The sequence below is a fragment of the Neodiprion pinetum genome, chromosome 4 (genome assembly GCF_021155775.2).
Source record: "Neodiprion pinetum isolate iyNeoPine1 chromosome 4, iyNeoPine1.2, whole genome shotgun sequence".
In the NCBI taxonomy this organism is placed as follows: Eukaryota; Metazoa; Arthropoda; class Insecta; order Hymenoptera; family Diprionidae; genus Neodiprion; species Neodiprion pinetum.
In genome coordinates, this window is record NC_060235.2 from 39,834,707 (window position 1) to 39,861,786 (window position 27,080).

Consider the following 27,080-nt stretch of genomic DNA (forward strand, 5'->3'; position numbering starts at 1 on the left):
TGAATACTGCACTCAGTGTTCAGCCCTAGGTATGACTTCGACCTGCTTTTGCAATAATTTTTAATTTTAATGCTATTGGCGAACAGAACAGACACTTTTTTTCACCCAGTTTAAATATATTTGAGAAAATAGGGTGAAGGAAAAAAAATTTGATTGGTCCTAGGTGGGGAAAATTGTATTCAAAGAATTCAGAACAGATTGGACATATTTTGAAACTTTTGTTATATCATCATCATAAAAGATCTATTTGTTCAATATTCTTAGGTTTGAGTAAGGGAAATATTAAATAAATAATAAAATCGGCACATTGTATCACAATTTTCTTTTTATTATTTTTCTGTTCAAGTGCTACGTCTTATAAAGTGGCTTGCCTTCTTCCAATGTCAAACGTGAAATATTCGATATGCCGTCTTTCATCTGTAAACAAAAAGACCATATTTGATTAAATTTCACACCGTAAATTTACCAGCACGGTGAAAACACATACTTGCCTTGACTCGAGCATATAATACAATTCCAATCAACGTCAGAGTAATTCCGATAGCCTGATTCAGTGCAAGTGATTCGTGGAATATAATAGCGCCACCAAGTAAAAGAAGGCAAAATTTCGAATGTCCAACCATATTATAACTGGAAAACTTTATGTAAGAACATATTGAGAATTGCTGTGCGCATGGCAAATAAATTGGGTAGATAATAATTTTTCATCGAATTAAAAAATTTCATTTAAAATAACAATTCCTTGTTTGAATAAGGATACGTTAATGGTGATGTGTATCCTATTATCCAGTACGATGTTAAGTTCACAAAAAATGCTACGACGCTCGATAGCAGCACCATCAGCTGCGGAAATAAAAAAATTATCCCTTTAGGTAGCAAATGTTTAAACTTTAGTATTGAAAAGTAGTCAAAGTGTCTTTCAACTTACAATATCTGTAAATGTCCAGCTATGCTGGAGGGTGTTACCAATGGGTTCCAGAAATGGTACGATCACAAACAGCATTGCTGCAGATAACGGTGCTTGATAATAAAGGAGCTGCATAGGATCCATTTGGAATTCCTTTTGCTTTCTGCTGACCCACTGGAAAAAATGTGCAAAACCATGAGCTTCAAGTATGAAACAGGTTACGGAATTCATCATAAAGCACTGAGAGTTATCCTACTTACAACTTGATACAGAGATGTAACAATAACACCTAGAGTAGCGTAAATAGTCCCAAGAATATTAAACCTAATGTCGTAATAAAAGTTGATGACAACTCCAGCTATGATGGGTATTAATGTTAGTTTAACAAGCAAACTGAATTTCTTTTTATAACATATTGCCTGCATAACAACGACGCAGGGGGTTGTAAGCATTTTAGTAACTTGATAAGTGCCGATCGTGTTGTGTTCCAGACTCAGATTAGTAAGGACAACAAACCCACAGAAAGTTAGGGCGATAGGTACCATTTCTTTAATGGCAACATCTTTTATACAAAATACATCCAATTTTTCACAAATGATTAGCCCAAGAAATGTTATTGCAAAGTGTATCATGGACAGGGTGACATTTGGAAATCCAATCCTCACGTACACCATTTTATTTAACAATACAATAAGTATTGAAAAAAATATATTTAGTACTGAACAGAGAAATGTTAATACTCTTTTGTTCATTTTCTCAGACTATTATTGAGATCTTTATGGCGCGATAAATATTCTCTGATATTTACGTCACCGGTTACAGGTTAGGTTGAGCATCTTTACTTCATCCAAGTTAGGGTTATGTATTCAATTGTATATGTTTTGTCGAACACTGCTGCCATCTACCGGGGTTTCCATGACGACGAAACTCCCCTCGAGCTGCGCGCCAATTGATCTGAAAACCCGCGCGCGGAAATTTTAGCAACTAAAAGCGTCTTTTTTGGGCATGAAGATTGGGCTAAAGGTTTTTCAAATATTATTCCTTAATATGGTTAATATCTGAAAGAAACTTATAGCAACCGACAACATGGAGTTCCCTCTTGGTTACAGGGAAGTTATACCCGATCAAACATTACCGGAGAAGTGGAAAGAAATCGTGATAAATGCCGGTGAGATAACCTAACCTCTATCACACAAACTTCCGATGAAGAATTATTTTTCGCATTCCTTGTATGAACCGATTAATAATTACGCTCGATAAAACATGTATGACATTCAAACACTCCGTTTATCTCCTATTTATACGGACACGTATTTTTCCTTTTATGTTTTACGTCCCAACAAATGTTATACCTCATTACTATTGTTGATACTCTGATGATGAGCATTATTGCATTCAATAAAAATTCGTACAGTATAACTGTCACAACCCTTAATTTTTTTTTCTGGTTCAATACTATTCAGTAACTCTTCGCTTATTACAGGCGGTAGTCAAAGTACTTTACAAGATATAAAAGTCCCTGAGAGAGCGGGCGGATACTCTTACAAAGACAGCACTAAGCATTTTACAAGAAATCGTTTCATCTACTGGCGCATATCCCACGACGTTCTTGAACTTGTCGAGCACAGTCTAGATGTGAATCTTGCCAACTGTAAAGTAAGATACAAATTTACGGACCGGCCACTCTTGGATGGAATTTCTATACATGAGACAGTTAACTCTGTTGTGATATTAGTGGTCACTGTATCCAGTGTTCACAAACTCACTTTTCCACATCCAGATAAAATACATCGACAGGTAGGACCAATATTTTGTCACACACTTAATTTTAATCTTCTTTTTCTGATACCTTAAAATCTTCAGTTTTATTCATTTTCATATCCTTTGCAGGAACATGTATTGAGCTCTCACCCGGACCTTAGTGTTCCATCAATCCTTAACGATGCATCGAAAAATATTGTTAATGCCAATACAGGGACAACGAGTAAGCTGACATTTGTACTTACCAATATTATAATGTTTGAAAATATTCATTTGAAATGTTTCTCTATTCTAGACACATCAGTGCCACATGCAGCAGCCTCATGGCTGACTTTACCTCAAGAAGAAGCATTGTTTGCGCTCGCATACAGCACTGGAAACATTTTATTAATCCGTCTTGATACAATGACTGGGCTTACTCATACAACTGAATTGAAACAAGATTCAATTGTTCCCCGATTTCTGTCCGGCATCGCGACTGCTTTTAGAGGCCGTAATTCTGAAGGACACGTCCCAATGTCGCTTGTCCTACATTCGTATGGTCACGAAATGTACCTTTTCGCTCTATGTCGGGAAGGAAATGTCAGGATGTGGGCCTGCAGTAAAGCCCAGTGTGTGGCAGTTGCAGATATTGCCATGGACAGCAGAGTTCCTTTGCAGGGAGTGCAAGGACACATTTTGAAAAAAACAGTTGGAGTCAATGACAATGAACTTTATTTGGGAACATTTTTAAAATTTGGAACTGGATGCGAGTTTAGCATCCTTAAACCACTGCAGGATGCTGGACTCTTCAAATTTGTCAGGATTTGTACTTTATTTGCGCCAGATGTAAGTATACAATCATTGCTGCAAATTTCAAACTTTTTCAAGATGAAGAATTTCACGCGCCACTTGAACATCTATTGGTGAATTAGTTAGTTTTTCAAATTCATTATTGCCATTTAAACATAACACCCTAATCGTTATTGTGTAGCAACATTTGGTCGATTTTTCCTTCACACCAACTCGACTGTGGGCAGTGTGGCGAACGACAGATATGGACACAGTAGCCGTGACACATGCAAGGCTACCATTGAATGGTGCACAAGTAAACTCTGAATGGGAAACTGCAGTGCTAGTGCAACCGCCAGACAGAGATTACATCGTGAGTGATCCTGGAACAGATCCAAGGCAGGCATACATTGGCTATATTTTTCATCCTGGTCAATTTCCGTTAGCGGACATAACTCGTGCCTTGAGCATTTATCGACGCTCTAACATTATAACAGACACGTCGCTGTCTCCTGCAGTTCTGAAGGAACGTGTGTGTATGGCAGTAGAAGCTCAAATTCAAGCAGAAGTAATGGATTACGAGCTTTCAGATGATGACTATTTAGAGATAGCCAATCGCTGCTGGTCCAAATTCTATTCCTGTGTAATTCAATACTACGCCAATGGTACAAAACCTGTTGGGTTGTTGTTATTACCAAATGTATATGGGGCAGTTTTGCTGAAAAAGTCAGCGTTTTCCCTGTTACGGCCAATGGAGGCGCTTGAACATTTAATGTTATGCAATGACAAATCATATGTGCAAAGATTCAGTACTACACCAGTCTTGTCCCAAGATGAAGATACTTGTCAAAATTTAATCACATTGATGTCCGCATTAGTTTTGCTCGACAATCAATTGACTGAGGATTTGAAAAGTGGAATTGAACGCGAACTATATCATTTACGCAGTCCAGACATTATTATTGAAGATTTGTTATGCAAACAAGTACTAGAGACTGAAGACCCTGTGAGTAGTTCTATTTAAGCTTTTGTAACACTACCTAAAGCCCATTTTATTTATTATCTTTACCAAGTGAAGAGAATTGAGACTTACTCTGCGAAGTTCTTAAGTATAACGTCACCTAAGCCATTTTTTTTATTCCAGTTATCCGATTACGATTTTCAATCGGAATTAAATCGTAAAATAGAGAACACCAATGACATCTCACAAGCGATGGCTATGCTGGTAGAAGCACTGACTTATGATCTTGGTCAACCAAGTAAATTGCAGCTCGATGAGGTGCAGGAAGCCTCTCGAATCCTGCTGAATGTCAGTCACTTGTTCAGCAGCCAGTTAGGAATGTCAGCCATAACTGAAAGCGTATCGCAAATTACTCAGCTCAGATTTTCAATCTGTAGAAATCTGCTGATCCTACAACAATTAGTTTTGAAGCGGCCTGAAGCATTTGATCCAAGGTCCTTACACTCCATAAATTCTTCACTGGCACCTAGAACAGTTGTTCTAACACAAGCGTATTATGCAGTTATGTGGATTTGTGAATCAACCGCCAGTTCGTCACCAACTCAAACTTTACTGTAAGTGCAAATTTTTATGTAACTAGAGATTCTAGCAGAATCTAGTCTTTTCGTTTGCTTCAAAGTCAATTTCTTCTATGCTACATTATCCAATCCATTCGTACCTAGCATTTATGAAACCATGTGTGAAATTAATATATTTCAATTTGAATTTCAGAGACACCAGTATTCAGCATCTAAGCCTTTTAAAGCTTTCAGATTCCGGAGTAAATATTGTTCAGAGACAACAGAGATCATTGTCTCTTTTAGAATTGTTTATGCATAGCGGAGGTGCAAAACATGCCCACACTTTGATGGCTCATACGATAACTGATACGTGTGGCCTTGTACCATGGCATGAAAGTATGCTAACACATGTTACTCTGATGGCTCAGTTCGTGTATCCTTTCAACAAAGAGTTTTCTGAGAAAATAACTTCTAATCACACTATGAAACATATGATACATTAATGAAATCCAATGAATCACGTTAGTTCTTTTTCCTTGACTTTTCAAAACAGTTGGCCAATATCAGGAAATTTTATTTTTCCCGAATGGCTTTTATCAAGCTGTCAGCATTTGCTTGTTCAAGAGTACGTTAGAATGTTAAGTACTTGGTGCGAATGGAACAGTGCCTCTCGCAAATTTATCATGGCAGTGTCTTTGCTTGAAATGGGTGAAACACACAAGGCCTGTGATCAATTCCTTGGAGCGTGCAACGGGATTTTGACAGACACATTTTTGGCCAGCACCTTACTAGATGCCTGTATAGTGTCTGAAAGTAGCATGCGAGTTAATTACTTCTTGAAGGTGATCCAGCTGTTTGAACATCATAATGCCGCAGATTGTATAATAGAGCTGGCAGAAACTGCAATCACAATAGCTGAAGATGACAACCCAAATTTGCCCACGCTCCATTCAATCGTATTTAGACAACATCTGAATCTCGAACATCATACAGAAGCATATCATTGGCTTAATTCTAACCCAGATCCTTCCCGAAAAGTTGACTGCTTGAGGCAACTAGTAGCAACATTATTTGAGAGGAACAAATTACTGGAATTAGTTACATTTCCTTATGTCGAGATGTACGAAGATCTGGAAAGAATTATTGAAGGCAGGGCACGGAGTATGGATCTTATGGAAAATAATTACTATAATTTTCTCTATAGCTTCCATATAAATAAGGGAAACATGCGAAAAGGTACGATTCATTAGTATCAAGTGAAAATACATTCTTGCTCCCATTTGTGCATCATTACATTTCGTAATGTATACATATTTTTTCAGCTGCTTCAGTGATGTACGAACAAGGCATGCGACTAGGACAGGAATCCCATTCTCCTGCAATTATACTAAAACAGTCTCGATGTTTGTTGGCTTGTATCAATGCACTGCATCTTGTAAAGGAAAGATATAGATGGATTGTGCGCCCTGTGGCTGATCAAAGGCAATCAGGGGAAACTGATCCCGTAAAAAAACGGAGTATAGATGGCAGGGAAGTTTTGCATTATAAAGTGAAGAAACAAGTAGAAGTGTTAGAATTGAAAGAGATCAAAGATGAGTATTACATCGTTACAGCAAGATTAAAATTAGCCAAATTAAGTCCGGAGTTACAAACAATCGCACGTGCTGGTGAGTTTTCTTAAAAATATGTACATCGACTTTCTTTGGATATACTCAATGAATAGTCCACGGTTGAATATTTGATTAATTGTTCTTATACAATTTCATAGGGCCGTCCGAACTTGTCGCAATTTTATCCAATGTTGGTTTGTACACGACTGCTTTACACTTGTGTGACCGATTTAGTTTATCGAAAACTTCTGTACTTGAAAATCTGGCCTCACAATGCGTAACTCTGAGCTATCAAGAAGACATTGACGCTTGGGATTGGCTAATACATAACGAAATTTTTGGTAAGTTAAAATTTATTTGTTTGCTAATTTCACAATGTCTTTTTGTGTATGGAATTATACATTGAGTGTATAAGGTCGACAAATTTCAAGGAATGCATATATTTCTTACAGATAAAGGTGTATCAGATTCGAATGTCACAAATATTGCTTGGAGATTATTGGAGCATCTCACATTGAAACACGAACGGGATAATAGCAGTGAATTGCACAAAGCTGTTACGAAAAATCTACTGCATCACGGTGCCTTTCTTCCACAGTGGCTAATGTCTTCTTACAAAGTAATTTCTCTTCCGAAGTGTTTTTACTCATTGACTATTATTCTTTTCGCAGTGATAAACTGCAGAAAAAATGGACCTAACTATATTAATAGCGAATTAAGTTCATATCCTATATTTTTATTTTCAGGAACGCAATGCGGCAGAAATTCTGAGACTTATTTTAAATTCCGGTCGACTTTTAGAAGCGAATGCAATAGCTCTCGAATACATTGGTGCTGTGTTGGGTAGAGGGAAAGAGTATTTTGGTTTGACAACACCACTGGTAGCTACGTCACCTGCTGTGTGGCTTCCATTGAACACATTAGAATTGCTTCTACTAGAACTTGAACATGCTAGCAAAACAGATCCCATGTATATAGAGGTAGAAACCAATTTTGTTGGAAAATATTTACAAAAATAGTTTTTTCTACCTTCAGCGGTTTTCCGATCTTCTCCTATTATCTTAGAGTTACTTGATCACAGCTGTTGGTAGAGCTGAAGTATACTATTGTTATTGATAGTAAGCTTTTACTTTTCATTTCAGAGCTACGAAGAATTGAAAGAAACCTTAGACTACTACATCGAAACAGTTATCAGAGTTTCAGAAGATATGATACAAATGAAAATAAACAGTCGAGTTGTTTAACAGTAAGTATATTTTCGGAACATTGTAGGATAACAATGATGATCAGTAAATCAGCACCACATTTTACCAGTGAAAAAGAAAAAATCGCAACCTCTGGAAAATGTGGGTGAACACGTTTTCTTTTCTACATTTTTAAGAGTAAAGTGGTGTGTTATTGAAGGACGTGATAATTACGAATATAACAGTCATGGCAAGTAGTGATGTAGCAACTCCAGCTATTACGTATGGACATCTTTTAAATAATACCTACAAAGAATAACCAACGGGTTAAATTACATTAATCACCTATGAATCGATTCTAGTAAACATGGTTACCTAAGGTTTCTAACACATTTTCTGATTACAAGAATTTAACTTCCTAAAATATTTCCAATAATTCGTTTTCTTTTAACAAACATTGCAAATTGTTTTCACTAACTTCAAGGCTAAAATCAGTATGAAACGTTTGAAGATTGAATAATCTTACCATTAGCAGAACCACGATAGCAAGGACAAAAATCGAGCCAAACGGTAGAAGAAACGATGCTGCCCAGTAATGATGTTTCAATTCAGCATCTGTCAATTGATTAAAAAAAAGCATTAGGTTGTAGATAGAATTCACATCAGGAACAATTGGAAAGAAAACAAGTTGGCGTTGGTTTTAATACTATGCAATTTTGTAACATACCAAAATTAGGATTTGGCTCCACCATACTAACAATGAAATTCAGAATTATGGGTTATAGGTTAGGCTGATTAAATGTTAATTACAGTCAATGGTCAGGACTGATAAATTTTGTGGTTTATTTCCATTACTTTCTACTTGAGTATCTACTGTAAAGTTTAAAGTTGAAAGTAAACGAACCACAGTAATACTAGCCATTGTTGTGTCCACTGTATCCTGGCTCACTAACTCTTCTTGTAACACTGGTGTTTATTTTGATTACAGAGAAATGAGAGGTATAATACCTCAGCGTCTGCTGCTCACCTTTCAACCAGTCAATGAAATAGATTTCAAAGTGATTGCTTTGCAACGATATCGTTGTTCTAGAGATTTGTTCATATTGTTGAACAGTACACATTCTACCAGTTTACTAATGAAGTATAAAAAGTCAGATAGTATCGTATTTATGGATTGAATGTTGATAGCATTAAACGGTATTTAATTTGAAATTTGTACAAATTTTGTAATAGCCGTTTTATAATCATTTCTCATTGATATGATACAATAAAAACATAATTTTGTAAACGGTTTTGGTATACATTTATAAAATGTCTGTGCCACAGCCAAAGAGGAATTTTATATATTTTACGAGTATATTTAGAATATGTGAATCAATCAGTCGTTTTAAATGAAGTGATCATACATTACAATAAGTGATAATTCTAAATTAATGATTGATGCTTAAACACAATTCGGCAATGTATATTTTTACAATAATTATTGGTAATTATTCCAAATTGATAATAACTGATAAAAAATCTTTAAAAACAGTTCTGGCTCGATCTACCTCTGTTTTTCATGCAAACTTTCAATATAGCGTATTGTTTCTTCGATCTTTTGTCATAACTGAGTTCGGATGGCTACATTCTAATTAATCATTTTGTACCATTGTAAAAATTATACCTCCGTACCAAGCTTGTCACATGTGTTAATAATTCATTATATCAAATATACATGGTTTATAATGCATCATTTAATTCACTCGGACATTGTGGTGACATAAGTATGTACTAATAATTATCTCTACTGTAGTTACATCTAAAATCGTAGTTCAAGAATTGATAGACTGGAGTTACTGGTGATGATGACGCGTTTTTGCGTTTAATTTATGAGAGTTTAACTGTATTGAATTTCATCTTACCCCATGATATGTACATTTCCTCAGCTCGAAACACTCTTTATTGGAGTATTTGTTTATTCTACAACGAGTCATATGGCCAGTGTGTGACATAAAAAAGTTTTCTTTCTCTTTTTGTTTAATTGCACAGTTAGTTATAGTAGAACTCATGAACGACGTTATACCAGGCAGTAGTATTTCATGTCTCAGCTTAAAATGACATCAAACATTATATTTTATCCTGTTTTCCATTCAAACAAGATAAGTGGTGTCAAAGGTGCTATTGTCTTTATTTCAATTGTAAAATCTATTCCAGTTGGCAGATAATTTTATCAACCAATTATCTAAGTACAAAATGAGGTGATTTTACATATTTATTCTTACTGATGTGATTATGAACTAACACAGGTATGTATTACTTGTTTTCTGCCCATAATTGATAACGTTATTTACACTCAGTCGTGTTTAATGACGATAACAAAATACTTGGAGACGATATATTCCATTGAAATCGCATTAGTGGGAGCCATACATTTTTCAAAATATGTTTCTGCCTCAGCATATATTTCAACGTTTCGAAGTTATTTTTATTTCACTGCTAAATATTTATTATAAGACGACAAAAAAATTACGTCTCAGTAAGATTTATTTACTTATGACATTCATGAGCAACCTATTAGCTTCATTTTACTGTTCCACATGTATGTACAGGGTGTCCGTTAATGAAACTACAATATCAAGAATAAAGTTCAGGAAAAATAAGACCCTGAATTGAATCATGAAAAGTCTTTCCCATGTGAAATAATCTTCTGGCTTCAAATCAATAAATCTTAGATTAATGAAATGTTATCAATTACCTATAAACGACTATTCATGAATTTTTTAAAGTTATTTCAATCTCATCCCTTATTACAACGGGACATCGCTGGTTATAGATGACTGCAGTCTGACTGCAGTTTATCTGCGAATTATCTCGACGCAGGCCAATCAGAATGCACTTGTAATATGAAAGGTTGACTCGAGTTTTGGACTTTTTGGCACCCGGTGATTTGTTTATGAAGGCACGGAAACCGTACAATTGTACATAAAAACAGTGATGGTTATTTGGTTAAATATAAAAAATGATTAAAATATCCGCATTGAACGAAGATTCAAGCGAGGAGAGCGAAGACGAGGATGTACCGACGATAACTAAGGAAGCTCAGGTAAACTAGCATATAATTTCGTTTATATCTGATTTTAACCTCTAAAACGTAACCTAACCTAACCTAACCTATCAAAATAATAAAAATGACAGGAACAAATCGCGCTCACGGAGTACAACAAAGCCTTGGACCTACTTCGACAGAATAGGAACGAAGACGCCTTGACGCTCCTGAAAGATCTTCTTGACACTGAACTATTAGATCAAGTTGAGAAGCCTGAGATTCCCGATGGCAGACCACGGCCAATGCTGTCCCTCAAATATTCTTGTTTTAAAAACATCGGCGCGATACAGGCACAAATGGGAAATTATCAAGACGCGATAGACAATTACTGGGAAGCTACGAATCTCGACGATACAGATGTGATGCTTTGGTACAAACTGGGAACTCTGGCTACGAAGACTTACAACCTTGAATTAGCCTGTTCATCTTTTAAATATGGTTTAAAATGCAATCCTAATCATTGGCCAAGTCTAGATAGCATAATAACTGTCTTGTATGCAGTTCCTGATTATATGAGTTGCCTTTTATATATTTCAATGGCTTTGGAGAGGGATTCCAGTTACATTAAAGGACTAGCCTTCAGAGATAAAATTTTCAAAGATATTCCTAGCTTTGAAGAATGCTACAAGGTTTACAATAGCGATTGGGAATTGGACCCGTCAATAGACACAGAATATGATCGCGTTGTTGGAGATAAATTATTGGCAGAGGCTAGAGACCTGGCTGAAAAATGGTCTGAAGCTTGTAGACCAGAATTTTGCCTTAAGCCACTTCCAGATTTGGTCTTAAACAAACCCATCGCTGAGTTGACGTGGCTCAATTTAGGAGAAAGCTTAATCAGCATGCATTCACACATTACAGACAATAATTATAACTTTGTCAGCCACATTAAGCTCCATATACACCAGGCAGACACAAGAGGAAAAGATGATGGAAATGCCACAGGTGCAAACTGCATCGATGTGGAACCTGGAGGGATTGAGAAACAACAAAACACTGAAAGCGTCATAAATTTTGTTAGGATCGAAGAAACGCATAATCAAATTTTTGAAGATAAAAGCATTATGCTTGTCGACGAAGATGGAGATGAAGTTCAAGCGTTAGATAGTGAAAATGATATCCAAAACGACACTGATCATTTCGACAGAAAAAATGATACGCCGACTTCTGACCTTAAAGATAACATTGATACTGATATGGAAGTCGATATGGAAGATGAAAGGAAATCATCTTCTAGTGATATTCAAATAATAGAAGATGAAGATCCTTTAAAGATGTTGGATCCAGAAGACCTGCAACTGGAAGAACCAATTGTTAATAAAAAGTCGAATCAGATTACCTCAGAGACTGAGACTGATTTAGAAAAATTATCATCTAGTAAATGCAGGGAGCAAGTTGTCAGTTCGGAAGACAAGTCGAGCGAAAAAGAACCGCTCAACGAAAAGTTAGATGAGAAACTAAGTCATAAGTCAGAGGGTGCAGCCACAGACAAATCTTTGGACAAACCTTCGAAAACTGAAGATAAATCCAGCGAAAAAACAGACGACAAAGAAGAAGGTAGGAAAGTAAAGAAGCGACGTAGAAGTTCACTTTGTTTTTTGGAACAATGGGCTTGGAGCAGTGGAAGTATGAGGAGGTCGGCACGAGTTCGAAGTTCAAATCGACGCGAGGCGGAACGAGATGATGTTCAGTTAGAAGAATCGCTCAAAAGAATATTCCCCAGTACTTTATTGTACGTATTTTTATTTATTTTATTAAAGATTCTAACCGGTTCAAAGTAAAGGAGTAGTAGCGAATTGATAAACATGTTGCAGCTTATATTTAACCTAGTTCTTGAAATATTGACCTTAGCGCAGCATGTTGATATTTAAAAAAAAAAGAAAGACAAACAAAACTTCGATCACTTAAGAGATTAACATATAACTTTGAATATGCAGACCAGACACTGTGCGCCTCAGAAAAGAAAATCCACTGAAATCTATGGAGGATTCAATGGATACAATGGATTTGTACAGACTATTTGCATGTCGTGAAAATGGAAGCAACACTACGGAAGGTTCCAAGAGTTCAGAGAGCTCAAAACCTGGCAGTCCTATATCTAAGTAAATATTATTTTATTAAAGTTAATCAATAATATGGAAAACATGAGCTTATGATCCACAAAGATAAAGTTCTGAACTGAGATCGGACAGTGAGCAACCAATTTTCTTTTTAGTGAGAATCAAGAGCTGTACTTTGGCACGGACAAGGAAAAAGCTGATGTGGCAGCATTCATCGCTGAACATACCGAAAAAAGTAATCTAATGATTATTATGGCCAAGTTTACTGAATTTTTGTGCACAAAATGGAATCATGTCTGGCCCAAAGGATTGCCTGAAGTATATTTGGAAACATATGTATTTACCAGGTAAGAGCACTATTAAAAAGCACATTAAAAAGTTTGCATGTATTCGGAGTATGTCGGAGTTGTCTTAAAAAAATTTTTAAAAATGATATAGTTCAATTATAGAAAAAAATGTCAGATAGTAAATAGACATGTTACTTAAAATTTTTTAAATGATTCCAAATTGCCTCTCCTATTTGTTTTACATTGATAGGCAGCACATTCCGCATCCTTCACCCTTCAATGACGACGCGGACGATAATATTTTAAAACTTGATGCCGAGATGACACTTTTGTATGGAGAATTGCATACAGATAGATGGCTGAATAATAAACCAGGCATTTTGCCTAGTTCAACGTAAGTTTTTGTATCTATCTCGATAGTAACTTTATGAGGTACAAAAACTTATCAGTCAACTTATGTTGCAGTGTTGATAAAATGGGCACTGGACTGCCATCCGAGGAGTTGGGTCAAATAATATTCACGAGTGTTCGAGATGATTTGTTCAATGAGCAGTACGTGTTATTCTTCTTCAGAGTCCTCTGGTTAAAAGCTAACTTATTTTTGTGCCAAGGGGACACTGATATCGTGATTGAAAGCTTAGAATCGGTAAGATGCTGAATTTGTTAGTAGAGAGATTTGTTACACCATGGGGTGATATTTAAGCACATAATTAATAGACAAACTCGACCAAATTTTATATAATATTCTATCCGTTTATTGTAATTTCAGCTATTATGTCATCTAAAGGAATTACAAGGCAAAGGTGACAATATGTTTCTGAAACTTCCGAACTGCAAACATAATTCGTATATAAGCGTTAAATCTGTTGAAAAAATGCTGATTTCAGTACAAAGGTAATTGTTGTGCCCAAAATATTATAATTCAAGTATTGTTAATTTTCAGTTCGTCTATAAAACTATATAAGTTGTTACAATATTATTAAGCAAATACGGCGAGTAAAGAATAATTATTATTTTGTTGATGATTTATTATCAAGTAACGTTATGTTTTTCGTTATTAATTTATGCGTTTGTTATAAATTTATTGACATCCTGCAATATACGACTTTTCTTTTGACTTTGAACTGAACTTTTTTTTTCTCAACGCATTAATAGCTGATAATATCCCAACCAACTTATTTGTTTCATAGAGGCAAAAAACTTCGAGAGATTCAATACTTGCATGAAGAGAAAAAGTATTTCGAGTTAGCTAGCATTTTGCAAGATACATTCAAATTTGCGAAACAACAGAACAAGCTAATGGTAAATAATGATGAAGTTATTGATCGAGCTGAGCAACTTTCGATGCTACTTAATAGCTTGTGGCAGCTTGGACAATATGAGGTATGAAAATAACATGATGATTGTTTATTTAACAAACTTCTGAGTTCTGAACAAGTTGTATTTGAAACCTCTTGGACAGTTCTGAATAATATTTTAATTTATTATTATTTTGTTGGCTAAGATTTGTCAGCTAAGCTGTTTATGTTTGCAGGATTGTTACATCTGGTCAGAGGCATGTCTGAATGAAGCATGGCGCAATTATTTAAATGCCACCGATGAAATAGAACAAAAAAAGTGGACAACGGCTGTATTAAATTGTCTCACAAGACTCGAGGCTTGTGTTTCAGAAGTCAGTACTTTTGTAGGTAAGTCTAAGTTGAAAGTTTGAATTCATGATTTGAAATCTAAGCCCTAAAAATTTTATTTTAATATATTGTTTTCATTGATTTTCACAGTACGATATCTACCTGCCTCGCGTCTTACGAGATTGGTACAAAATTTGGTTCATATAGTTTGCTACCAATTAGATGTACCGGAAAATGCTATTGAAATGCCTTTGGAAACAGTGTTGCCCTGGATTCTGTTGCATCATATTCTGCAACAGTAAGTAAAAAATTGTAGTAGATTTTTTTTGTTTACTTTTAATTGACTTGATTGCTTTCTTACATAAAACTAGTGAGGAAGACAAAGAACGGGCTAAGCCAATAGTACAGCAAAAAAATAAATCGCATGATTTTAACAACTCCGACTCTGATGACGAAGAAGAAGACATTCCTGCTTCGTTGATGCTCTTATTCACGGCTCATGAATTTCTTGGACGACGTTCTTGGTGTTGCATCAACGAAGCAAAGCTATTGCTATTCGTTATGAATGTCACAATACCACGGTTAAAAACGCCTCAACTAAATCATATTAGAGATAAACTTTGGAAATATGTTGAGCAAGTTCTCTACTGCTTGTATGCCTATCCGAGTAAAACCAATAAATCTAAAGCAAAATATTTGGAGGAGCACGGAGTGCCGCAAATGAAATTGACCTGGGAAGCAGCTCAACAGTTATACGATTTCTATAAACTTGATGTATTACCTGCTATAGATGATTACAAGGTACTGTCAATTTCGTCAGAAATGGAGAGCCTTTTCAAAAAAATAACACGCTTAGTTCCACCGGAGAGCGATCCAGCCTTAATAGCCGATGACATGTTGGCATATATAAGGAGAGACAGAGAAAAAATGCCTACTGTCTCAAAACCTTTACCATATCAGATATCCTCGATCTATTATTTGCTGGGAGACTACTATTTCAAGTCGAGCGATTGGTCGCATGGTATTCGATACTATTTATTGGACTTATGCCTACATCCTCTAAGATTTAATTCATGGGCTGGTCTCGCCATGGCTACTGGTACGCAGCTACAAATCAGATTAAATAGCTGCCAAACTCTTAAGTGAGTATACTTTTAAAGAAATTATCTTCATATGTTACAAAAATTTTTAATATACCGTGTTGGACTCAGAAACTCTGAAGAGTACAATATTTTCGACGTAACTGATGATTTTCGCATGTGCTATTAGGAATGAAAATAGCTTTTTGGACAAAGCTAAAATTGCTCAATATAGTTATCAGCGAGCTAGTGAATTAACTCCTGGACACTCGGTTACCTGGATCGAATATGGAAATTTTGTGTACATGGTTCACTCCTTCTGTTCTCGAGTTCTTAAACAAGAAGCTCACAAGTTGAGTATGGAGAAGTTTGAGATATTGGAAACGAGGAAAGATACGATGCTTGAACTTGCTGCTCATTGTTTCTTATCAGCAAATAGGCTGTTGAATGAAACTGCGGGATTACAGGACGACAGATGGTTGACCTACTATATCCTTGGAAAGATTGCCGAGAAGAAAAATGAAGATCCTCCTGTATTTTTAGAAAATTATCATAAGGTTGGTAAAAATACATAAATTGATTGATACAGTATTGGTTACAGTGAACGTGATTCTAGTCGTTTTATCTTTTATTTTGATTATCTATTTTAATATCAGGGTATCGTTGTTTTAGGCCAGTTTATTTCTGTACGAAAACAACGCAAGCTACCCTCGAAAAATCAATTACAGCAACCCTCACAACCTTTCTGTTGAAGCATTAGAAGTTTATTATAGAATACACGCGAGTATATTAAAATATCTTGAGCAGCATGAGGGAAAACCTTTGAAAAAATCTCTGGGTTTATTGTTCCAACAGTATTTAAAGAACTGTGCAAATAGTGCCTTCATGAGGTATCAGTCAAAAAGCAATCTTAAGAAAGGGGAAGAAGATGGGTCAGATTCTGATAGTAGAATTATTTCTAAGGATACAAGGAAAATTATCGAGTATCCTCGACACATCACAACATTAGAACAATGTTCGAATAGTATCGAAGAAATTGAGATTATTGATAAATCCAAAGATAGATTAGAAGCTGGTAAGCTGCACGATCAAACCAAGAAACGCTCTAGAGAGGACACAAACGATCCTACAAAGCGAGTAAAATTAAATAATATCTCGCATTTACAATTAATGCAAGACGTGGTTGCATTGATAGATGACTTGATAACAAAAGTTTGCGAAATTACTCATTCTCAAGAGACTTCAGAGGAAGACGTCGTCACATTGACATCTAGCGATGAAAATGAGGACTTGAGATCTGAGAAGCATAAATTAAATGCTGTGGAAAGAGTTGACACAGACTGTACACAGGCAAAGACTGAGGAATCCAAAGGCAATGTTGCAGACTCATCAAAGGCAATGGGAGAACAGGTTGATAACGTAGTAAAGGAAGAAAATATTCAGGATTTGATGGATGTACTAATGAAACAAGCAATGGAAATAAGCCAAGAAGAAACCCAACAATCATCTCCTGATGATGAAGATATTAGAAAATCTGAAGGAAGGTGGCTACAAAATGAAGATTCCTCAGTATGTAGTTACTTTAATCAAATAGTTCAACACACGGCATCCATATTTTTGATCTTTCTTTTCAATTAAACCGATTTCCAATTACTGTAAAGTTATTTCAAACAATTCCTCGATGTATTAGATAATGTTAATATTGGTAGTAGCGTTACAAAAATATTTGAGGCATCTGCTGGATAATCTCAGTCACATTGTAATACAGTTTTGCGATTACCTAATTCAGCCATGTTTCCTACTTAACAGGGCAAAGAAATCAAACAGAGACAAGAAGAGAAAAAAAAGTTACCGGTTGAAGTAATCAAAGATGATGTGGCTTTGCGCCGCAGAGGATCGCAGGAAAGTACAACTACAACTCAGACGACAACTACAACTGAAACTAATAACTCAAGTTCAAGCAGCAGCGATGATTCGAGCAGCAGTGACGATAGCTCTGATAGTGATACATCCAGTCTCAGTGACAGTGACTCTGACAGTGATGCCGAAAAAAAAAAGAAAACAATCGAACAAACAGGTCAGAAATGTTTCTCATGTACCGTCCGATTAGTCATCACACATAATATTAATTTTTTACAAGTTGTGCAAGGTGATTAATGAATAGACTAACCTCCATTCACTGATAAGCACTTTCTTTTTCAGAAGAATTTTTAACCGATGAAGAAGTTGGTACTTTAACAGCCTATTGCCTAGCAGGTCTAGAGCAATGTATACTGCGTTTCCCACAACATTACAAATCTTTTTATCGTCTCTCGCACTTCTTTTTCAATAATAAAACTAAAGATATTACAAAATGCAAAGATCTACTGTTGGGCACATATAATTGCCAATTTTATCCAGGAAAATCATTCCAAGGTCTTTTCTATGAAAGAAAAAGTTCCAATTTTTTTAATGTAAGTACATATTGCCATTAATTTTATAGAATGAAATTCTCAATCGGAAAATAATGTGTATAGGGTGTGTGGCGAATTCCTGTCGAGGAAGTTGATAGAGGTGGCAGCTTTGCTTCACACATGTCCAAGTGCATTACGCTTCTTATGCAAGTTCTGAAGGAAACTAATGACAGCGATATGCTTATGGAACTGGGATCGCAGCTTTCTAAAAAACCTGAATATGATAAGTATGAAATACTTTTCATTGTATTATCTAATTATAGTAATTGTTTTATTTTTAAGCCATTGAGACATGTTTCTAAGTTACGTAAAATTAATAAAATAACGTGTAAACATTTTCAGGAAATATTTAAGAGACTCTGAAAGAGAACAACTTTCTGATCAAGCAATGACGTTATGCTTACAATCACTACGCACAAGAGTTTCAACAATGGGTCCTCCTACTGGTGCTGAAACCACGTCCTCGTGGAAAAACAATTCTAGAATACAAGTTCTTCTTGATGTTTACAAAACATATCAATGTGTACAGAAACATTTCACGAATATGGATGTGAAGAATGTTGCCGATCTCTTGTCGGATACTTATAAATCATACATTGGAAATAGGGTGAGATTTTATTCAATTTGCAAAAAATTCACAAATTAGAAACAGCGCATTAATAAAAAAAACCTATTTTTTCTAGAATCTTGAAGGAAATGTTCTGGACACAGCAACTAAATGGTGTCAACAACAAATAGCTTTGAATAAAACTGCAGTGCCCATTAGTGCTCCGACTGTCAATGCACAAGCTGCGTCAGCTGCTATCGCTAGCCCAATTCCTGTAAGTTTAATTCTGGTTCTATGATGTTTTTTACTAAATTTTAAACCTACTTAAAGTGTCATTGTGAATAATTATAACTTATTGTATCCATTACTACATTCCTTGATTATAGGTCACAATTACTCAGCTGCCGGTTACGACAACTTTCACGCAGTATTCTCAGAGTCGTAAGCCTTACAAAGCTTCATCAAGTAGTTCCGGTCGTCCAAGAGGACGACCACCAAACATCAACAAATATCACCAAACGATGCAACAAAATGCAAACATGTTTAACCAATTCGGTGTGAAAAGCGGTTTTGGCAACTACCTTGGTCAACATGGCAGCCCTGGGCTTCTGAGTTCATATTTCATGAATCCTCTAATGGATACGAATGTTCTAACTGCTATGCTAGCTAACATGAGTAGTAACATGATTGATCCTGCTACATTGGCTACTTTGAATTATCTGAATCAAGTAGGCGGAATCGGAGGGTATCAAGAAGTTATCAGACAGTATCAGAATAGTTTATCCACTATGACTAGTATGGCTAGTGGTTTGAATGCGATTTCAAGTACTGTACCAAACATCAGTAATGTCACAACGATGAGTACCGCAAGTAGTAGTGCTAATTCTGCAGGTAGCTTGGGCCATGTAGGTCACTTAGGGAGTTTGGCAAACCTGGGAAACCTGGGCAATCTGGGCAATCTCAATAATTTGGGAAATCTTACGATGCAACAGTATCTAAGTTTGAGTAATACGACATCGTCTATATCCAGAACTACTCCCATTTATCATCAAGCCACCCCAAAAGCAACAACAACAACCACAACGACCACAATGACCAAGGAAAAGCCCAATATTTCAATAACTCCTGTTAATACTTCATCCACTCACAAATCTTCCACTAAATCCACTAAAAGCAGCTCCAGCAACGATCCATTGTCAGTTCATACTTCCAAGTCTCAAATTGTCCAGCCACCCAAAACAGCAACACAAGTGTCGCTATTAAAACCTTCGGTAATTCAGCAAGTTAAATCCTTACCACCAAAGCAAATGAGCGCTCCGCAAATTCGAGTTTCCAAAACCCTGACCGAGCCTCAACCTGCGCACAAAAGTTCATTGTCGCATTCACCGGTTTTAAAGAGTGCCAGCTCTACAAGTCCGTCCTCTCTACCCCAGGCTGCACATTCTGGAATCAGCTCATCCATGGCAATGAAACCTCTGATTCAGATGAACTTGCCGTCTCAGGGTTCTGGCACGTCCTTGCAGCATAAATTACTGTCTAAGAAACAACATCAACAGGCCCACCTATCAGCAAACATAGTCTGTCCACCCAAAAAGCAGAAAACAGCAAAAAAGCTTCCAGCAATTCCTAGCAGCTACCAAAATTTGATAAACAGTATACCCAACATCTCGTCTATGTCTCAAGCGCCTTATCTTTCTGCAGAATTGAGTGGCATTTCACTTAGCCAACTGCCTCCACTATCCGGATCAAAGGGGTCGAGCTCAAAGGGAACTGGGTACAGAAAAACATCTAATAAATCAAAATCAGCAGTAACAGACGTAGCTAGTACTCTCTCCAACCCCATCTGTCAATCGCAATCCGTAGAAGCGATGTCCGTACTGTCGCAACTCCAACAACATTCCCATTTGGAAATAATTCCGCAGCACAAAAGCCAACCCAAGCCCGGTATGGATTTCCCAATAGGACTACCATCCTCGCTTAGTGTTACTCAACAAAAAATCATCGCTTCCGACCCACTCAGGCCCCCCGTTACTGATAACATGTCTGTGTATGAACTCAGTAGAGGAAAACCCATGACTACATCTAGTAGTACTTTGAAAAAATCAGAAAAGTTGAAAAAAGACGGTGTTGAAATAATCACTTTGGATGATTAGAATAATATTTTTTTTATTAATTATTATCATATGAAAAATAACTGCCAACTAGTAAAGTACGGTAATAGAGTAAGCTGCATTGTGTTTTACATTATCAATCAGGTCACTTTTGGACGCTACCACAATTAGTTGAATCAGGCGGAATTGCGCCATTATATTTTCACAATTTGACTATCGAAGTAATCACGAACTCATGTTTTTATAATTTGACGCTTCATTCGAGAGAGCTAATCAACCTTAGTGTATTTTTTTTCTGTTTATATTAGTATATATGTATTATATGTTATTATGTTTCAGTAAATTTCTAAAGCTAATTATGAATTGCAAATGAATACTTATACCGTCTTGCATCGGTACATCTATGTTATTAACTAATGCTCAAAGCTTCTATGTATAGGAACTCCCACAATTAACTAATCTCATATTTCTCAAAAGAGTATAACTTCCTTCGCAAACAAAGTCACAATTATCCGCGAATGAATGTGTTTAAATGAATAATCTGATTGGAAGAATATAGATAAAATTTTTATAAAACTACATGTATTTATCGTGCTCCTTAAAGAGCATATCTTGATTGTGAGAGAGCAGAAACTTTTTAAATGTGATAATAATATTCTCCTGCGTTTAAAGTGTAGGTAAAATAAAAAAATTTGTATCTTAATTATTATGAATTAAATTATATTTTATTTGATATTAAATGAAGGTAAAAAAGACGCCTTAGAGCGAATCACTTATTATTACATCCATAACATACTCATACATTATATTCCAATTACTTTATAAATTGAAAATTTCTTGAACTTTTTGTTGATCCTCGTACAGCTATTACCTTTCTACCATAGAAATATGAAAATATACAAAAACAATCAGTGTTTTTGGATACAAATCTGCCTTACAGAAAATTGAAATAAATTAACAGATCCATAGGATAGATGTATGTACATACATGTATATTGTCACAGTTACCTGTTGTATAAAAAATATCACCTCTGCGGAACTTTCACGAGAGTAATATATGCTATGGTCAGTAATGTGTTAATTATTAATTTAAGAAATTGTTCCATTTCGGGTGAATGTGTTTGCTGGGTAACCCTTGACTCCCAAGCCTTTTACTGCAAAAACACAGCCAGCCCTCGGCTGAGTTGTAATTTCAGCATCTGTCATGCCGTACTGAGAAGTCGTCACATATAAGATATCCATCGAAGGACTACCAAACATTAGACTTGTCACTTTGTCAGCTGGAATTTCAATGGCTCGAAGCAATCTACCTTTGACTGGATCGATGTTAAGTATCTATACATACACAATTGAAAGTTAAATTGAAGGTGAATACAGATTATGTCTACATTAATATAGTATCCACTGTTTTGTATTGTTTATGGACTTTGTATTGTTATAGTGTACATATTTTATTTTGCTACAATATCTACTCACATGTCTTCCACCGTATACTGCTATCCACAGATTGTCGTTAGTATCGATGGTCATACCATCAGGATGACCACCGATGTTATGTTTTTCTAGATCAAACGCGATCCGTTTGTTTGCTGAAAAAGATATTTCGCTCATTATCGCATCAACCGAAATGTCTTAATTACTTACAAATGTTTCCTGTATTAGCATCGAAGTCATAAGCAGCAATTTGATGCGTTGGAGTATCAATGTAATAAAATTTGTTGTTTCCATGGTTCCATGTTAGACCGTTACTGAGGCTCACTGGTACGATGACTCTCTCAGGAACTAAATCAGACGTTATCCGATACAACGATGCTTGATGAAGCACAATATCACCAGCTGAACTTTCTAGTCCCATAGTTCCTTTTTATGAAAAGAAGAAATTGAATCCTTAAAAACTATTGATTCCAGGAAATGGTGTGAAGATTTTGGGTACGTAGTAACGAATAAGTTCTTATGGGTGTTCTTTGAAAGAGAATTAATTCTCCAAAATGAATGCGTTGATTATATATTGCATGATATATTGTTGTTTATATATTGTATGTATAGTCACCAGCCCATAGGCGTCCATGTGAGTCGCATTTTGCATCATTGAAACGAGTTCCATTGCGATCACGATCGACGGTGAACAAAAGTTCAATTTGAGGATTGGATGAATTAGTTTCAGAATCCCATGTAACAAGCACAAGATCCGTTCCAGATCCTGCTATGAATTGGTCCGGCGAAGATTCAACGGGAATTGCAAATCCGACTGGACCATTGGCTGAATAAAAAATCACAACATAAAAATGATAGAAATTAGTGGATTTATCAAGCCGGACCTTGTAGGCGGGAGAATGCATAAAAGATTAATCAAAAATACCTATATAAGCAAATGTCAATTTTCCTGTTACTGTGTTCAGGTGATAAATCCTCTGTGCATGAATATCAACAAAGATCAATGTTTGGGATTGATAATTCCAGTGAGGCCCTTCTGCATGCTGTACTGGTTCAGTGACCTGTTCCACTGTAACTACTTTTGGAATTTGAACGCATTCCTGATCCCTTGGATTTGATCTATGCGTGGAATTGTAAACGTATTTATGTTTAGTTACTGAAAGTTTGATGGTTTCTGAAATATCAGTTGCGCTGTATGCTTTATGCGTTGCAACATACTTACCACATCATGGTTCTCTAAAATTTACGGGCAAGTGAAAGTGTTTGCCTCAAAAATTTATAAAAATTCATTTTATTTCACCTATATAGCAAAATTTATCCCTGGATTGCCAGAAAATGCCAGTATGCTTATTCACGTACGGTCATACATACAATTGCATGGTTACCGTTTTTCGTACATTGCCTTATTTTTGCTGTAAGCTATATGTTTACCTTCCACACTGTTACTTTATTGCTTTAAAATATAACTGTGACGTCTGGCCACAATTTTTTTTTCTTTTTTTAAATACAAATTACGATTATGTCTCGGTTATTTTTTACATTAATCTTAAAATAAGAAAAGCCTCAAATGTATGTATCTACATTATTTCAGTATTATAGGCATTCAGTAATCACCCGCCTACAATAAATCATAAATTGTGTGAATATTAAATATTTACACATACGTTCATCTCTTCGAACGGGATCATCTAGTTAAAGCAAAAAAAAAAAAAAACAAGTCAGCAAATAATAAAATTACAATTACATTTCATCTACCATGTAAATTAAACAGAAGTTTGAACAGTACCAAACAATGAAACGCAAAAGAATCACATATTTTTAGACTGCTCAACCTATGGACAAGATATACACGGGTGAAATGTATCAAGAATGTTTTCGCATGATGGTGATGACCTTCGTGCACACATTAGCATACATTTCGAACTGGTTTCATCATCATGCTGTGACCATCATAGGCTCAATGATTTTATACAATGATCAAAGTGTCAATCTTACTCTGCAATAATCAAAGTACCCTGCGAAATTTTCGTTACCAAACTGACGAGTTCGTCAGGTATATTTCACTATTGCTTTAATATGCATTAAAAAAAAAAAAAAAAATGTACACAGTGTACTGTTTGCGTATATAAGATCATGAATATTCATGGATGCATTTAATAATTTATATAATGATGGGCTAGTATTCAGGTATTGAATTAATACGTTCGAAGCGTAATATTAGTCTAATGAAATGTCTAATTAACACTTCAATATTTATACACTGTGTCATAAATATTCGTGGCCCTACAAATTCCAGTTTTATGTTATTCCCGTTAAAATATAGCAGTATGATAACTGTTATTAAAATTAAATTGAATGCTTGATCAGCGCGATTATCCCCAGACAATACACAAAGATCTATTTTATCTTTAATACTAGAAAAGTAAATGTGCAGTTATAACAACTTTCACTTACAGTTCATCTGGGGAGGCAAGTGCAACGAATGGTAGAAGAATTATACCGAAGATAAACACTGTACTGTGAGATTGCATTTTTATAAGTGATTGGCTAGAGCGGCATACGCTTCCAAATCAACTAAAGCCAAGCTAGCGCGCGTTTGCCTTTTATATTCCCCAGAGCTATTTCAATTTTCACACTTAAAAATGGGCCGCATCTGGTAATTCTTTGATCAGCATTCGATTGACACAGCAACAAGACGCATTACCAACAAGCTATTAATAATAATAATTTTAATATAAAATTTTACAAGTATTGAATAGTACAACGAAGCTTGCGAACATTTTCATACCCTTTGAAAAATATTATGAACACATGATGATATTTATAAACTGTTCTCTACTGAGAATTATTTTCTGATAAATCACATAGCGTTAGGACCGAAATTCTCATGTATTTTATCATGCAATTTAAAATATACGACCTTTTATCACGCGTAAAGGTATAGGGCTTTTTCCCTTTTTATACACGCGAAAAACATGTGAATACGTTTAAAAACGTTGAAATTGAAAAATGGATCAACTAACGGTAGAAGGTCGGATGTGCCGACATATGACCTTACGCAGTTACGTTCGATATCATTTTTTGAGAAAATATAATTCGAGAAAATGAGAAATTTAAATTTTTTCCCCGAAATCGATAAATTTTTATGATTCGAAGGTTAAAAGAAGCAAAAATGGCCGTGCGATGTATCATTCATAAATGCGATAAATGAAAATATATTTTGGTGCTGAAAGGGCGTATCCACCAAACATAAGGTCTTCTACATTTATTTATTTTTTCGACTTACTTTAGTGTAGGTATGTGTTTTGAGTGGTTGTAGCGAATGCAGTAAAAAAAATTATTCGCTCATTTATCGTCGCGTACGCCTTTTTGGCGCATACGTCCTTATACGATTACGCACATGATATATTATTATAATTCTACATTTAAACTCTATCCGTTAATAACATCTTGACAAAAATTATATAATAATGCAGTGTAATGTATCACTGTTCAATTCAATTGGATATCATCGAATATATTGAGCAATAGTAATAAAAATTTTATAATCGTCAACTTCCTGATTTCTATGATTATATATTTCACTAATCGACTCACTAGAGCGAAAAGCAAATTTAAAATTGCCAAATTATATAAGAATCACTATTTATAATTCGTCATCCCGCCATCACAAATACTCAGAGATAAAACCTCGAATAAGGGGCAACGAGTGCATAAAAACAGTATTAATTTAAATATACGCACTGCTGCTTACATTTTATCAAAGGTAAATCTTTATTACTTGTCCATATTCTGTCTCATTTATGATAAATCCTTATATTTATTTTGACCTAATAATTTGTTTAGCAGATACTCTGATATTCGGGTGAAATATTATTCCTATCAATTTTTCGTATCAATATGTTACTTTTATTTAAGCAAAAAATTCATACGACGTCTCTTAAGCATATGAAAAATTAAAGGTACTGTAAGCATTTGGTAGAAAAATAATGAATTAAGCACGAAGAAAGTTCGACTTTTGAAATTTGTGAAATTGAATTTTTTTAGATCTAGAGTGTATTTCATAAAAAGATCGAATAATATGATCGGCATTGTAACTCTGAACGTAATTTTTAAATGCTCGTTTTTATAGATCACTGCTTGCGGTCTACCTGAGCAAGCGCAACCCGCAAAACATAACCGGTACTTCGGGCAGTAGTGATTTTGCGTGTATTACGTATGCAGGAAAGAGAGCGGCGTGTTCTTATGAATGCGGTTTTTCAGCAATGACAGTTAACCTCGTGAGCATGATTGCGAATACAAAAATATTTCTGGAAAGTTAATTTTATCTGTAGGAAATCCGGGCGACTGAAATTGAGATAAAAACAATTTCATAAAATAATATGCTGCAGCATTTTATAAGCCTTATAGTATATTTGCAATAAATTTGCCATTCAGAAATATAAAGGGCAGTAATAACGAGCCAGATGCGCTAAACAACCGTCATTCATTTTGATTCATTCGCCTTACTGGCATGTGGCATTTAGATACACGATCTAAAGAGTGGGAAGTTGAGAATGATAAAAAATAATCGATTTCGATTAAATCGATTATTTTTCCACGATCAATCGAGTATAATCGATTATTTTCAAACTCATCG

At 35.5% G+C, this 27,080-nt stretch overlaps 4 protein-coding genes and 1 long non-coding RNA gene across 13 annotated transcripts; 2 read left to right on the forward strand and 3 right to left on the reverse strand.

Annotated features, from left to right (window-relative positions):
- Nucleotides 1-307: 307 nt before the first annotated feature.
- Nucleotides 308-2,472, reverse strand: LOC124217681 (solute carrier family 35 member E3-like). 8 transcript variants are annotated; one of them, XM_046623611.2, is made up of 7 exons: nucleotides 2,260-2,458; nucleotides 1,648-1,861; nucleotides 1,168-1,196; nucleotides 929-1,081; nucleotides 761-843; nucleotides 492-630; nucleotides 308-417 (listed from the first exon to the last, which is right to left on the reverse strand). In XM_046623611.2, exons 4-7 carry the CDS (start codon nucleotides 1,049-1,051, stop codon nucleotides 349-351), a joined length of 414 nt encoding a protein of 137 aa, XP_046479567.1. In that variant the 5' UTR covers nucleotides 1,052-1,081; nucleotides 1,168-1,196; nucleotides 1,648-1,861; nucleotides 2,260-2,458; the 3' UTR covers nucleotides 308-348. The 8 variants fall into 8 exon arrangements, with proteins under 8 accessions (XP_046479567.1, XP_046479565.1, XP_046479564.1 ...); XM_046623609.2 differs by having other exon boundaries at nucleotides 488-630; nucleotides 1,168-1,861; nucleotides 2,260-2,472; XM_046623608.2 differs by having other exon boundaries at nucleotides 1,168-1,861; nucleotides 2,260-2,466.
- Nucleotides 1,791-9,484, forward strand: Nup160 (nuclear pore complex protein Nup160). The gene is made up of 14 exons (XM_046623538.2): nucleotides 1,791-2,075; nucleotides 2,391-2,704; nucleotides 2,798-2,891; nucleotides 2,964-3,496; nucleotides 3,642-4,445; nucleotides 4,584-5,014; nucleotides 5,172-5,393; nucleotides 5,514-6,196; nucleotides 6,283-6,627; nucleotides 6,729-6,911; nucleotides 7,023-7,189; nucleotides 7,317-7,550; nucleotides 7,713-7,816; nucleotides 8,743-9,484. The coding sequence occupies exons 1-13, from the start codon at nucleotides 1,994-1,996 to the stop codon at nucleotides 7,812-7,814; spliced, it is 4,194 nt and encodes a 1,397-aa protein (XP_046479494.1). The 5' UTR covers nucleotides 1,791-1,993; the 3' UTR covers nucleotides 7,815-7,816; nucleotides 8,743-9,484.
- LOC124217690 (uncharacterized) lies at nucleotides 8,036-8,755 on the reverse strand. Its single transcript, XR_011176934.1, has 3 exons — nucleotides 8,659-8,755; nucleotides 8,281-8,369; nucleotides 8,036-8,060 (listed from the first exon to the last, which is right to left on the reverse strand). It is a non-coding gene; the product is annotated as an uncharacterized lncRNA (long non-coding RNA).
- An 847-nt stretch (nucleotides 9,485-10,331) lies between the features above and the next one.
- On the forward strand, nucleotides 10,332-22,155 carry LOC124217640 (calcineurin-binding protein cabin-1). 2 transcript variants are annotated; one of them, XM_046623536.2, is made up of 19 exons: nucleotides 10,332-10,839; nucleotides 10,932-12,574; nucleotides 12,780-12,944; nucleotides 13,058-13,249; nucleotides 13,440-13,583; nucleotides 13,655-13,835; nucleotides 13,959-14,083; nucleotides 14,380-14,572; nucleotides 14,724-14,877; nucleotides 14,968-15,115; nucleotides 15,189-15,959; nucleotides 16,087-16,453; nucleotides 16,569-17,465; nucleotides 17,706-17,973; nucleotides 18,102-18,349; nucleotides 18,413-18,576; nucleotides 18,692-18,956; nucleotides 19,033-19,170; nucleotides 19,283-22,155. In XM_046623536.2, the coding sequence occupies exons 1-19, from the start codon at nucleotides 10,756-10,758 to the stop codon at nucleotides 21,047-21,049; spliced, it is 7,914 nt and encodes a 2,637-aa protein (XP_046479492.1). In that variant the 5' UTR covers nucleotides 10,332-10,755; the 3' UTR covers nucleotides 21,050-22,155. The 2 variants fall into 2 exon arrangements, with proteins under 2 accessions (XP_046479492.1, XP_046479491.1); XM_046623535.2 differs by having other exon boundaries at nucleotides 10,333-10,839; nucleotides 18,099-18,349.
- Nucleotides 21,046-26,926, reverse strand: LOC124217675 (regucalcin). Its single transcript, XM_046623601.2, has 6 exons — nucleotides 24,896-26,926; nucleotides 23,367-23,560; nucleotides 23,058-23,267; nucleotides 22,652-22,867; nucleotides 22,484-22,596; nucleotides 21,046-22,342 (listed from the first exon to the last, which is right to left on the reverse strand). Exons 1-6 carry the CDS (start codon nucleotides 24,970-24,972, stop codon nucleotides 22,097-22,099), a joined length of 1,056 nt encoding a protein of 351 aa, XP_046479557.1. The 5' UTR covers nucleotides 24,973-26,926; the 3' UTR covers nucleotides 21,046-22,096.
- Nucleotides 26,927-27,080: the final 154 nt, after the last annotated feature.

Coding starts and splice junctions, on each gene's coding strand:
- LOC124217640 (XM_046623535.2), top strand. CDS start 10,756: ATGATTAAAATATCCGCATTGAACGAAGATTCAAGCGAGGAGAGCGAA. Junction 13,250..13,439: donor GAAACATATGTATTTACCAG/GTAAGAGCACTA, acceptor TTACATTGATAG/GCAGCACATTCCGCATCCTT. Junction 17,974..18,098: donor GAAAACAATCGAACAAACAG/GTCAGAAATGTT, acceptor TTTCTTTTTCAG/AAGAATTTTTAACCGATGAA.
- LOC124217675 (XM_046623601.2), bottom strand. CDS start 24,972: ATGCAATCTCACAGTACAGTGTTTATCTTCGGTATAATTCTTCTACCA. Junction 23,268..23,366: donor ATTGACATTTGCTTATATAG/GTATTTTTGATT, acceptor TTTTTTATTCAG/CCAATGGTCCAGTCGGATTT. Junction 22,343..22,483: donor CAGTATACGGTGGAAGACAT/GTGAGTAGATAT, acceptor GTGTATGTATAG/ATACTTAACATCGATCCAGT.
- LOC124217681 (XM_046623608.2), bottom strand. CDS start 1,659: ATGAACAAAAGAGTATTAACATTTCTCTGTTCAGTACTAAATATATTT. Junction 844..928: donor GCTGGACATTTACAGATATT/GTAAGTTGAAAG, acceptor TTATTTCCGCAG/CTGATGGTGCTGCTATCGAG. Junction 418..491: donor TATTATATGCTCGAGTCAAG/GCAAGTATGTGT, acceptor TTTTGTTTACAG/ATGAAAGACGGCATATCGAA.
- Nup160 (XM_046623538.2), top strand. CDS start 1,994: ATGGAGTTCCCTCTTGGTTACAGGGAAGTTATACCCGATCAAACATTA. Junction 5,015..5,171: donor TCACCAACTCAAACTTTACT/GTAAGTGCAAAT, acceptor TTTGAATTTCAG/AGACACCAGTATTCAGCATC. Junction 7,551..7,712: donor CAGATCCCATGTATATAGAG/GTAGAAACCAAT, acceptor TTTTCATTTCAG/AGCTACGAAGAATTGAAAGA.